We start from the raw sequence: 13803 nt of genomic DNA on the forward strand, positions 1-13803 counted from the left end.
AGTACCAACAGATGCAAAGCCATATACAACATTCCAAGTCTTTTAATGTCTGTCATTTTAACAAATTGAGATGCCATATTCCACAGACCATAAATTCACGTAAGTCACCATTTTAGACTACACAATTCATTGATTTTTAGTATTGAATCTAAGTGTTGATGGTCTCAAAGTAAAGCAGGCTCTGTGTAAAGGTTTCAACATCAGGTGTGGACTATGAAGGAGATGCCAGGGTCCTCCTGCTTCCTTGTATATTAGAAAGCTATGGTAGATGTAGAATGCTGTGTCCAGAAAACCCTCTGCATCTGAGTTGCAAATTAAAACTGTTTCTCTGTTCCAAAGCGACTTAGCTCCTCCAGGCAAAAGTGAAGTATGTCATTCTTACTTATAAAAGTTTCTAATGATCTATGATTTTAGAAACAAAGCTTCTCACTGAATAAGAAAGGGAGGTGTTAGCCACTTACAGCTGCTGTGTGCCTCTGGATGAAAAATTTCCTCCTGTTAACTTCACATCTGGCTTTATCCATGTATTAGTCCACTCTCACACTGCTATAAAGAAATACTTGAGACTGGGTCATATATAAAGAAAAGAGGTTCAATTGGCTGATGGTTCTGCAGGCTGTAGAGGAAGCGTAGATGCTGCCATCTTCTTGGCTTCTGGGAAGGCCTAAGGAAACCTATTATGGCAGAAGGTGAAGGGGAAGTAGACATGTCTTACATGGCCTGAGCAGGAGGAAGAGAGAGTGGGGCACTACACACTTTTAAACAACCAGATCTCACAATAATTCACTCACTCACCATCATGAGAACAGCACCAAGGGGATGGTGCTAACCCATTTATGAAAACTCCGCCCCCATGAGCCAAACACCTCCCACCATCTCCAACAGGGGGGATTACAATTCGACATGAGATTTGGTGGAGACACAGATTCAAACCAAGTTAATCTGCATCTGTTGTTCCAGCCTGATGCCTATTTAGGCAGATTTATTTATTTGTTTTTACATTCTTAGCCCAAGCTCATTTTCATTTTCTCAAAGTGAAGAAGGCAAGCAACTCAGGCCTTCCAGCCCACTGCTATCCTCAAGAGGACCCGGTTTTAGCTGCCATCTGCCTGCAGTTGCATAAGATAGCTCAAGCAGGATAAGCAGAACCACTGAATCCAGTCAACTCACAAAATGTGAGAGAATAATTTCTTGGATTTAGTCCCTCTGGTTTGGGATAGTTTGTTGCGTATACATGGATTGCTGAATCAGTCATTCTTGAAGAACTCTGCCCTGATGGCAGGATGGTAATAAGACCCCTGAAAATTAGGTCATCCCCAAAGAAGAAGAAAACAAGGGAGAGGAATGAGATTAAACACTTACTCAGGAGAGACTTGAGTTTTAACCCCTAGTGACAGAAGTCAGAAGAGTAATAGTTCTGGGGGGTGGATGGGTTGGCTGGAGAGGACATGAGGGAGCCTTCTGGATTGCTGGCAGTGCCCTATACCTTGATCTGGGTGGTGGTTACATGGGCACATACCTATGAAAAATTCACTGAGCTGTACACTTAAATACTAAGTGGGAATGGAGTTGAGGAGCTAATTTCTATTACAGAGTAATAAAGAAAAGTGTACCAATTCTGTGAAATGTACACCTGCAACAAACATAAGTGAAAACAAAGAATGGCAGACACATGAAGTAAACAAATGTATACAGAAAAAAGTATTATTTATGAATCTAAACACTGAGTGACCAAGATGCCAAACAGAAACATGATTAAGAACAGGGAACCTGAGAATATAAAATTATAACATTGCTGGAATACTCATTCTTGTAACTCCTATTTCAATGAGTTAAATTAGAAGTAGACTATGCCCTTTTCAAGATCATCATCCCTGGAATTGGAGATGGAAGAAAGCTTTGAAATCCTCCGTCACTGGTTCTCAAACTGGGCTGCACACTGGAATCACCTGGAGAGCTTTAAAAAATACTGATGCCTGGGGCCCACTCTAGAGATTCTGAGGTAATTGGTCTGAGGTGTGACTTGGGAATCAGGATTTTTTAAAGCTCCCCAGCTGATTTCAATGTGCCGCCAGGGTTGAGAACTGTGGGTCAATTTCAACCACTCTTCTACAAATGAGAACACAGAGGCCCAGGACTGGCAAATGGTTTGCTAAACATCCATTAATTGGCTGCAGCCAATTTTCTCTGATGTGCTGTAATAGGAGGGAGCTGTGGTATGGACAATACCAAACAGTGAATAATCTAAAAATAATTTCTATTTGGTTCGGGAAAGCAGCACATGACTTCCTGGCTGCCGACTGGCCTGGCTAATTCAGTTGGGTCGAAATGAATGTGCTCTTTCCTGCACGGACACTGACAACCCAGCTCTGTGCTGAGATGTGGAAGGAAGGTGGCCGAATTAAACGCCAGCTGCAGCCAATTCTCCAGTGGGCAACAGACAAGGTGTCAATGGCACATGGTAACCATACGGATGTAGGGACTTGCCTAACAGAGGATTCCACGACTTGCTCCTCATCCTGTGCTCTATGAGGGTTGGGGACCAGAGGCATAAAGAGGGAACAAAGGAAGAGGGGCTTATGTTTTTCAAGGAGCTATTTGGTGCCAGGTTGCATACTAAGCATTTCTATAAATAGCATATGGTCTTAGCTCTATAGAGTTAGGCATTCCGGAACCCACATTATAGAGATGACGAAACTGAGGTTCAGAGAGGTTGTAAAACCCAAAGCAGAGCCAGAATAGAAACTCCAGCTTATCACACTCAACACTTTCCAACATACCATCTGTCCGTCGAAGGGGGAGAAATGCAGACGGACTTGGGTCAGATCCTTAGGTTTTAAGTGCTGCTAAGCGAACTTCACCTCCCAATGTTTCAGTTCTAACAGTCTAAAGGCAGCAGCAAAGAGACCTCCAGAAAGTACCCATGCAGCCATCAGAATCTGTCTCCAACCATAGGAGCATGACTGACCAAGAGCCCCAGCTGCCACTCTCTGAAATCTGTCACCCACATTTATGCTGAGGCCACATTTCCTAGGCATTGTGCTGCTCCTCTCCAATCTCCAGTAGAAATACGAAGGAGGGCCTGTTCCTGGGAGGCATGGGACTCCTCTGATAGAAGCCTTGCCAAATTCTCCCCAGACGGCACCCAGCCAGGATGCTTCTGCCCATCCTTGCTACCCTCTCTCCTCACTGGGGTGTGACCTGCATTGCAGCCTGATGCCTCTCAGCCTTTTCCAGCTCTTCCGTTTTCTCTCACAGAGGCATTTCCCTTAATAAAGTCCCTCATGTATTTAATCCTACCTTGGCATCTACTTTGCAGAGGACCTGGACGACAGAAATGCCCCTCCCTAATGGTGCCCCCAACCACACACACATCACAGTGGGGAAGGCGAGGAGAGAAAAGGTCATCAGCTGACTCATCAAGGGGAAGCTGGTCTGAAATTTTTTAAAAAATTGTAGGCACATAGGTGTCTAAATTTACAGAGTACATGAGATATTTTGATACAGGCATACAATGCATAATAATCACATCAGGGTAAATGGGGCATCCATCACCTCACACATTTATCCTTTTTGTTACAAACAATCAAAGCATACTCTTCCGGTTACTGTAAAATGTACAGTTGTTGACTACAGTCATCCTGTTGTGCTATCAAATACTAGGTCTTATTCATTCTTTTTATTTTTTTGTATCCATTAACCATCTCCATGGCTCCCTCTCCTGACTACTGTTGCCAGCCTCTGGTAACCATCCTTCTACTTTCTATGTCCATGACTTCGATTGTTTGAATTTTTAGCTCCCACCAATAAGTAAGAACATGTGAAGTTTGCCTTTCTGTGCCTGGCTTATTTCACTTAACATAATGACCTCCAATTCCATCCATGTTATTGCAAATGACAGGTTCTCATTCTTTTTATGGCTGAATAGTACTCCATTGTGTGTATGTACCACATTTTCTTTATCCATCCATCTGCTGATGGACACTTAGGTTGTTCCCAGAACTTGGCTACTGTGAACAGTGCTACAATAAACATGGGAGTGCAAATACCACAACATTTCCTTTCTTTTGGGTATAAGCCTAGGAGTGGGTTGCTGGATCATATTGTAGCTCTATTTTTAGTGGTTTTCTTTTTTTTTTTCTTTTTTTTTGAGACAGGGTCTTGCTCTGTCACCTAGGCAGGAGAGCAGTGGCACAGTCTCGGCTCCCCATAGCCTCGACCTCTTGGGCTCAAGCAATACCCCATCCTTAGTCTCCTGGGTATTTGGGACTACAGGCGTACGTGTACCACCATGTCTGGCTAATTTTTTTTTTTTTTTTTGTATTTTTGTAGAGACAGGGTTTTGCTGTATTTCCCAGGCTGGTCTCAAATGCCTGAGCTAAAGTGATCTCCCCTCCTCAGCCTCCCAAAGTGCTGAGATTACAGGCATGAGCCACCGTGCCCGGCCCTCTATTTTCAGTTTTCTGAGGAACCTCCAAACTGCTCTCCATAGTATGGCTGTACTAATTTATATTCCACCAACAGCGTACAATGGTTTCCTTTTCTCCACATCCTCTCCAGCATTTGTTATTGCCTATCTTTTGAATAAAAGCCATTTTAACTGGGGTGAGATAACATATCATTGCAGTTTTCATATGCATTTCTCTGATGACCATGATATTGAGCACCTTTTCATATACTTCTTTCCCTTTTGTATGACTTATTTTGAGAAATGTCTGTTCAGATCTCTTGCCCATTTTTTAATTGTATTAGATTTTTTTCCCTATAGAGCTGTTTGAGCTCCTTATATATTCTGATGGGTAGTTTGCAAATATTTTCTCCCAGTCTGTGGGTTGTCTCTTCACTTTGTTTCCTTTGCTGTGCAGAAGCTTTTTAACTTGATGTGACTCCATTTGTCTATTTTTGCTTTGGTTGCCTGTGCTTGTGGGGTATTACTTATGGTTCAATCTTGGTAGGTTGTATGTGCCTAGGAATTTATCCATTTCTTCTGGGTTTTCCGATTTCTTGTCATATAGTTGCTCATAGTAACCTCTAATGATTCCTTGAATTTCTGTGCTATCAGTTGTAATGTCTCCTTTTTCATCTCTGATTTATTTGGGTCTGCTCTTCTTTTTTAATCTGGTGAAAGGATTTTATCTTTTAAAAAACTGTCTTGTTGATCTTTTGCATTGTTTTATTTCAATTACATTTATTTCTGCTCTGATCTTTATTATTTCTTCTACTAATCTTAAGTTTGGTTTGCTCTTGTTTTGCTAAATCTTTAAGATGTATTGTTAGGTTGTTTATTTTAAGTTTTTCTATTTTCTCTTTTTTTTTTTTTTTTTTTTTTGAGATGGAGTCTTGCTCTGTCACCCAGGCTAGAGTACAGTGGTGCGATACTGGCTCACTGCAACCTCCATCTCCTGGGTTCAAGCGATTCTCCTGCCTCAGCCTCCCGAGTAGTTGGGATTACAGCACGTGCCACCACACCCAGCTTTTTTTTTTTTTTTTTTCGTATTTTTAGTAGAGACAGGGTTTCATCATGTTGGCCAGGTGATCTGCCCACCTCAGCCTCCCAGAGTGCTGGGATTACAGGCGTCAGCCACTGTGCCCAGCCAGTTTTTCTACTTTTTTGATGCAGGCACTTATAGCTATAAACTTCCCTCTTGGCACTGCTTTTGCTGTATTCCATAGGTTTTGGTGTGCTGTGTTTCCATTATCACATTAGCTGTGTTTCAGTAATTTTTGCAGTTTCCTTCTTTATTTCCTCATTGACCCATTGGTTACTTAGGCACATATTGTTTAATTTCCATGTGTTTGTATAGTTTCCAAAATTCCTCATTATTGATTTCTAGTTTTATCCCACTAAGATCAGGGAAGACACTTGATATTATTTCAGGTTTTTAAAAATGTTTTAAGACTTGTTTTGTGGCCTAACATATGGTCTATGCTTAAGAATAATCCATGTGCTGAGGAGAATGTGTATTCTGCAGCCATTGCATGAAATGTTTTGTAAGTATCTGTTAGGTCCATTTGGTCTGTAGTGCAGATTAAGTCCAATGTTACTTTGTTTTCTGTCTGGATGATCTGTCCAGTGCTGAAAGTGGGATGCTGAAGTCTCCCACTATTATTATATTGGGGTCTATCTCTCTCTTTAACTCTAATAATATTTGCTTTATATATCTGGGTGCTCCAGTATTGGGTGCATATATACTTATATCCTCTTGCTGAATTGATTCCTCTATAATTATATAATAATCTGGTCTCTTTTTACAGTTTTTGTCTTGAACTCTATTTTGTCTGATATAGGTATAGCTACTCCTGCTCTTTTTTGATTTCCATTTGCATGGAATATCTCTTTCCATCCCTTTATTTTGTCTATGAGTGTCTTTATAGGTTAAGTGTGTTTCTCGTAGGCAACAGATCATTAGGTCTTTTTTTTTTTTAATCCATTCAACCACTCTATGCCTTTTTATTGGAAAGTTTAGTCCATTTACATTCAATTTATTATTGATAAGTAATGACTTATTTTCTGGTTGTTTTGTGATCTTCTCTTCCTTCTTTCCTTCCTTCCTGTCTTCCTTTTAGTGAAGGTGATTTTCTCTGGTGGTACGTTTTAATTTCTTGCTTTTTATTGTTTGTGTTATCTATTGTATGTTTTTTGATTTGAGGTGACCATGAAGCTTGCAAATAGTATCTTATAACCCATTTCTTTAAACTGATAACAACTTAACACTTGTATAAACAAGCAAAGAGAAAACTAATTAAAATGCTACACTTCTTACATGAGTGTAGTGTGGGAAATAAAAATAAAAAATCTCTACACTTTAACTTCTTCTCCCTAGTTTTCATTTTTTGTTGTTTTAATTTATAACTTATTTTACTCTCTCTGTCTTGATTGTTGCAGTTACTGTTTTGTTTTGAGGTAGGGTCTCACTCAACACTCAGGCTGGCTGTAGCCTCAACCTCCAGGGCTCAGGTGACTCCCACCTCAGCCTCCTGAGTAGCTGAAACTGCAGGCACATGCCACTACATCCGACTAATCTTTTTGTACTTTTTTGTAGTGACAGGGTTTCACTATGTTGCCCAGAATGGTCTTGAACCCTTGGGCTCAAGCGACCTGTCTACCTTGGCCTCCCAAAGTGCTGGGATTACAGGAAAGAGCCACTGTGCCTGGCTATTTTTGACTTGTCCATCGTTTAGTCTTTCTCCTTAAGATATGAGTTCGTACACCACAATTACAGTGTTACAATATTCTGTGTTTTTCCATGTATTTATTATTAACAGTGAATTTTGCAGCTTCAGATAATTTCTTTCTTTATTTTTTTTTTTTGAGAGATGGAGTCTTGCTCTGTCACCCAGGTTGGAGTGCAGTGGTGCAAATCTTGGCTCACTGCAAGCTCCATCTCCTGGGTTCACGCCATTTTCCTGCCTCAGCCTCCCAAGTAGCTAGGACTACAGAGGCCTGCCACCACACCCAGCTAATTTTTTTTTTGTTATTTTTAGTAGAGACGGGGTTTCACCGTGTTAGCCAGGATTGTCTCAATCTCCTGAACTCGTGATCCGCCTGCCTCAGCCTACCAAAGTGCTGGGATTACAAGCGTGAGCCACTGCGCCTGGCTAGCTTCAGATAATTTCTTATTGCTCATTAAAGTCTTTTCCTTTCAGACTGAAGAACTCCCTTTAGCATTTCTTGTAGGACAGGTCTGGTGTTGACGAATCCCCTCAGCTTTTGTTTGGGAAAGTATTTCTTCTTCATGGTTGAAGGAAATTTATGATGGTTATATTATTCTATAGTAAAAGTTTTTTCCTTCTGCACTTGAAATGTGTCATGTCACTCTTTTTCCTGGCCTGTAAGGTTTCCACTGAAAAGTCTGCTGCCAGACATATTGGAGCAGCATTGTATACTGTTTCTTCTCTCTTGCTTTTAGGATGATTTCCTTACCCTTGATGTTTGGGAGTTTAATTATTAAATGCCTTGAGGTAGCCTTCCTTAGGTTAAATCTGCTTGGTATTCTATAACCGTCTTGTATTTGAATATTAATATCTTTCTCTAGGTTTGGGAAGCTCTCTGTTATTATCCTCTTGAATAAACTTTCTACCCTCATCTCTCTCTCTACCTCCTCTTTAGGGCCAATAACTGTTTTTTTTTTTTTTTTTTTGAGATGGAGTCTCACTTTGTCACCCAGGTTGGAGTGCAGTGGCACAATCTCGGCTCACTGCAACCTCTACCTCCTGGGTTCAAGGGATTCTCCTGCCTCAGTCTCCCGAGTAGCTGGGACTACAGGCATGTGCCACCACGCCCGGCCAATTTTTTGTATTCTTTTTTTTTTTTTGTAGAGACAGAGTTTCACTGTGTTAGCCAGGATGGTCTCGAACTCCTGACCTCATCATCCACCTGTGTCAGCCTCCTGAAGTGCTGGGATTACAGACGTGAGCCACCCGCGCCTGGACTTGAAGGCCAATAACTCTTAGATTTGCACTTTTGATGCTATTTTCTAGATTTTGTAGGCATGCTTCATTCTTTATTTATTTATTTTTTGTCTCCTCTGACCATGTATTTTCAAATAGCTTGTCTTCAAGCTTACTTTCTTCTTCTTCATCAACTCTGCTATTAAGAGACTGATACATCCTTCAGCATGTCAACAGCATTTTTCAAATCCAGAATTTCTGCTTGATTCTATTTAATCAATTCAATCTCTTTGCTAAATTTATCTGAAAAGATTCTGAATTCCTTCTCTGTGTTATCTTGAATTTCTTTGACTTTCCTCAAAACAGCTATTTTGAATTCTGTCTGAAAGGTCACATATCTCTCTCTCTTTGGGATTGGTCCCTAGTGCATTAGTCATGTTTTCCTGGATGGTCTTGATGCTTGTGGATGTTCATCAGGGCATTCACATTGAAGAATTAGGTACTGATATGGTTTGGCTGTATCCCCACCCAAATCTCAACTTGAATTGTATCTCCCAGAATTCCCACATGTTGTGGGAGGGACCCAGGGCAAGGTAATTGAATCATGGGGTCTGGTCTTTCCCATGCTATTCTCGTGATAGTGAATAAGTCTCACAAGATCTGATGGGTTTATCAGGGGTTTCTGCTTTTTCTTCTTCCTCATTTTCTCTTGCTGCCACCATGTAAGAAGTGCCTTTTCACCTCCCACCATGATTCTGAGGCCTCCACAACCATGTGGAACTGTAAGTCCAATTAAACCTCTTCTTCCCAGACTCGGGTATGTCTTTACAAGCAGCATGAAAATGAACGAATACAGTAACTTGGTACCAGTAGAGTGGGGCGTTGCTGAAAAGATACCCGAATATGTGAAAGTGACTTTGGAACTGGGTAACAGGCAGAGATTGGAATAGTTTGAAGGGCTCAGAAGACAATAAAATGCGGTAAAGTCTGGAACTTCCTAGAGACTTGTAGAATAGCTTTGTCCAAAATGCTGACAGCGATATGGACAATAAAATTCAGGTTGAGGTGGTCTCAGATGGAGAGGATTAACTTGTTGGAGCAAAGGTGACTCTTGTTAAGTTTTAAAAAAGAGAGTGGCAACATTTTGCCCCTGCCCTAGAGATTTGTGGAACTTTGAATTTGAGAGAGATGATTTAGAGTATCTGGCAGAAGAAATTTCTAAGCAACAAAGCATTCAAGAGGTGACTTGGGTGCTGTTAAAGCCATTCACTTTTATAAGGGAAGCAGAGCATAAAAGTTTGGAAAATGTGCAGCCTGGCTGTATAGAAAAGAAAAACCCATTTTCTGGGGAGAAAGAAATCAAGTCAACTGCAGAAATTTGCACAATTTGGAAGAAGCCTAATGTTAATCCCCAAGACCATGGGGAAAGTGTCTCCAGGCAATGTCAGAGGACTTCGCAGCAGCCCCTCCCATCACATGCCTGAAGGGCCAAGGAGGAAAAAGTGGTTTTGTGGGCCAGGTCCAGGATCCCTGTGCTGCATGCAACCTAGGGACTTTGTGCCCTGTGCCCCAGCGGCTCCAGCCATGGATTAAAGGGGCCAACATATAGCTCAGGCTGTGGCTTCAGAGGGTGGAAGCCTCAAGCCTAGGCAGCTTCCACATAGTGTTGAGCCTGTGGGTGCACATAAGTCAAGAACTGAGGTTTGGGAACCTCTGCCTAGATTTCAGAAGATGTATGGAAATGCCTGGATGCCCGGGCAAAAGTCTGCTGCAGGGGTGGGGCCCTTATGGAGAACCTCTGCTAGGGCAGTGCAGAAGAGAAATGTGTGGTCAGAGCCCCCACACAGAGTCCCTACTGGGGCACTGCCTAGTGGAGCTGTGAGAAGAGGGCCACCATCCTCCAAACCCCAGAACAGTAGATCCACTGACAGCTTGCACCATGTACCTGGAAAAGCTGCAGACACTGAACACCAGCCCATGAAAACGACCAGGAGGGAGGCTGTACCCTGCAAAGCCACAGGAGCAGAGCTGCCCAAGACCATGAGAACTCATCTCTTGCATCAGTGTGACCTGGGTGTGAAACCTGGAGTCAAAGGAGATCATTTTGGAGCTTTAAAATTTGATGGCCCCACTGGATTTAGGACTTGCATAGGCCCGGTAGTCCCTCTGTTTTGGCCAATTTATCCCATTTGGAATGGCTGTATTTACCCAATGCCTCTACCCCCCTTGTATCTAGGAAGTACCTAGCTTGCTTTGGATTTTACAGGTTCATAGGCAGAAGGGACTTGCCTTGTCTCAGATGAGACTTTGGACTGTGGACTTTTGGGTTAATGCTGAAACGAGTTAAGACTCTGGGGGACTCTCGGGAAGGTATGGTTTTGAAATGTGAGGACATGAGATTTGGAGGGGCCAGGGGCAGAATGATATGGTTTGGTTGTGTCCCCCCTCCAAATCTGAACTTGAATTGTATCTCCCAGAATTTCCACATTTTGGGGGGGACCCCAGGGGGAGGTGATTTAATCATGGGGGCCAGTCTTCCCTGTGCTATTCTAGTGATAGTAAGTCTCAGGAGATCTGATGGGTTTATCAGGGGTTTCCGTTTTTGCTTCTTCCTCATTTTCTCTTGCCGCCACCATGTAAGAAGTGCCTTTTGCCTCCCACAATTCTGAGGCCTCCCTGGCCATGTGGAGCTGTAAGTCCAATTAAACCTCTTTTTCTTCCCAGTCTCCAGTATGTCTTTACTAGCAGCATGAAAATGAACTAATACAGGTATTTGTTGTAGTCTTCACAGTCTGGGCTTGTTTGTACCTATCATTCTTGGGAAGGCTTTCCAGGCATTTGAAGGAAATTGGGTGTTGTGATCCAAATTTTTGGCTGCTGCAGCCATATCTGCATTAGGGGGTACCCCATGCCCAGTAATGCTGTGTAATCCCAAGACCTTGGTGCTCTTGGATAAGATCCAGAAGAATTCTCTGAATTGCCAGGCCTAGACTCTTGTTCTCTTACCTTACTTTCTCCCAAACAAATGTAATCTTTCTGTGCTGAGCTGCCTGGTACTGGAGGAGAGATGACACAAGCACACCTATGGCCACCACCACTGGGACTGCACTGGCTCAGACCTGAAGCCAGCACAGCACTGGGTCTTGCCCAAGGCCCACGGTAACTACTACCTGGCTACTGTGTATGTTCACTCAAGGCTCTAGGGCCCTCCAATCAGCTGGACAAAGCCAGCCAGGCTTGTGTCCTTCCCTTTAGGGCAGTGAGTTCCCCTCTGCCTTGACTAGGTCCAGAGATGCCATCCGGGAACAGGATCTGGAGTCAGAAACTTTGGAATTTACCTGATTCACTATTTTACTGAGGCTGAGCTGGCACCCAAGTCACAAGACAAAGTCCTTCCCACTCTTCCCTCCCATTTCCACAAGGAGAGGAGTCTCTTTGTTGTCACCACCACGCCAGGCACACAGCAACTACTGCCTGGCCACTGTCAATGTTCACCCAAGGCTGAAGTCCTCTTCAGTCAGCTTGTGATGAACGCTGCTAGGCCTGGGACTCTCCCTCCAGGTCACTGGGCTCCCCTCTGACCCAGGGCAGGACCAGGATTGCCATCCAAGAGCCAAGGCCTGATACTGGGAACTCCAAGAGCCTGCTTGGTGCTCTATTCACTGTGGCTGAATTGGTACCTAAGCTACAAGACAAAGTCACCTTTACTTTTCCCTCTCCTTTTCTCAAGAAGGAGTCTCCCCCCATAGCCACCATAGCTGGGAATGTGCTGGATCATACCGGAAGCCAGCACATCTGAGTCTCACCCAAGGCCCATGACATGGACCACCTGGCTACTACTGCTGATTATTCAGGGCCAAGGGCTCTTTCGTCAGCAGGTGATGAATCCTGCCAGGATTGGGTCCTTTCCTTCAAGGCAGTGGGTTCCCTTCTGGCTCAGGTATGTCTAGATATGTCATCAAGGACCTAGGGCCTAGAATGGGTGCCCTACCCTACTGTGGCTGAGCTGGTATCCAAGCTGCAAGACAAAGTCCTCTTTACTCTTCCCTCTCCTTAGACAGAAGGAATGAATCTCTCCTAGAGCTGTGAGCTGTGCTGCCTGGGGCAGGGGAAGGGGTGGTGTAAGCACTCCTTTGGCCACCCCAGCTGGTGTCTCACTGGACTGTGTGCCCCTGAAGTCTACTGGCTCCAAGTCCAGCACAGCATCAAGACTTGCCCAGGAATTGAAGCCCTTTTGGTTTAGAATGCCTTTCAAGTTTATTTAGAACCCCAAAGCACTTTGGCCCTTTTGGCTAGGACTGGTCTAAATGCTCCCTCCATGGACACCAGCTGAATTCTTCCTCATGATGCTTTCTGCTGTGACACAGCAGCACTAAGTTCCAATACAAAGTCCCACAATTACTGCACTCTTCCTCCCCTAAATGCACAGATTGTCTCCATGCCACAATTACTGCACTCTTCCTCCCCTAAATGCAGATTTTCTCCATGTCACACAACCACTGCTGGGACATGGGGGAGGGGTGGCATCAGCAATTCAAGACTATCTTTCCTACTCTCTTCAGTGCCTCTTTCAGTGACAGGAAATTAAAAATAGGTACTGTGATTTCTCACCTTATTTTTGGTTCTTATGAAGGTGCTTTATTGTGTGGATAGTTAAACTTGATGTTTCTGCAAGGAGGACAATTGGTGGAAGCTCCTATTCAGTCATCTTGTGCCACCTCCTCTCTCTTTTCTGGTCTGAGATTTTGAAGGTGAAGACTACAGAGAAGCAGCTTTCTCAATATGTTTGCCTTTGTCATTGGTCTCGATGCTATGAAGGAAGGTGGTTTAGGCAACAAATAATTGACTAGCATTTCAACTAGCCCTGATTGAGGGTTAATTGCCAATAAGTCACTTGTCATTGCAGGTGACCACAAGCCCCAACTTGGAAATGGTAGTAGGTATTCTTTTTTGATCTTGTCATGTATTTTTGGGAAAGACATTCAAACCCTGCAGCCTCACTAACTCCTAATAGGGAGGTTTTCTTGTCATCTTTTACTCTTCCTGAAGGAGGAAAGTAGATAAATGACATGCTGATTCTAAAACACCCAGAAGGAAAGTGGTGCATGCCCACCAATGCCATTTAGCATTGTTTTGGAAGTACTTGCCAATGCCACTAAATAGCAACAAAACAGATTAATATCTAGAAACAAATTTAACAAAAATTGTGTAAGATCAATATAATGAAAACTTTAAAATCCTACTGACAACTGGGCCTCAATGATCCTGAAAGAACTGCCCAGCACTGGGTTAGACAATTCCCAGTTATAGTGAACGATTCACCTGCTTGAGCCTTACTGACCGTGGAGAGGTCAAACAACTTCCCTTTCATACACAAGCCAACCAATCCAGAGCTCATAACCCCAGCTTCCT

At 43.2% G+C, this 13803-nt stretch overlaps 1 protein-coding gene across 4 annotated transcripts in view; it reads right to left on the minus strand.

Annotated features, from left to right (window-relative positions):
* The window catches only part of HACL1 (2-hydroxyacyl-CoA lyase 1), a 72818-nt gene that overhangs the window by 12355 nt on the left and 46660 nt on the right, over positions 1 to 13803 (minus strand). For 3 of the 4 annotated variants that reach the window (XM_038002899.2, XM_038002900.2, XM_038002898.2), the window contains one exon: positions 27 to 674. The exons of the other annotated variant lie outside the window; for it this stretch is intronic. In XM_038002899.2, the coding sequence (XP_037858827.1) occupies positions 528 to 674 (147 nt within the window). In that variant the 3' untranslated portion in view covers positions 27 to 527. Of the gene's footprint in view, positions 1 to 26; positions 675 to 13803 lie in introns of those variants that run through there. 4 annotated transcript variants of the gene reach the window in all.

This window comes from Chlorocebus sabaeus, chromosome 15, assembly GCF_047675955.1.
Source record: "Chlorocebus sabaeus isolate Y175 chromosome 15, mChlSab1.0.hap1, whole genome shotgun sequence".
Lineage (NCBI taxonomy): Eukaryota > Metazoa > Chordata > Mammalia > Primates > Cercopithecidae > Chlorocebus > Chlorocebus sabaeus.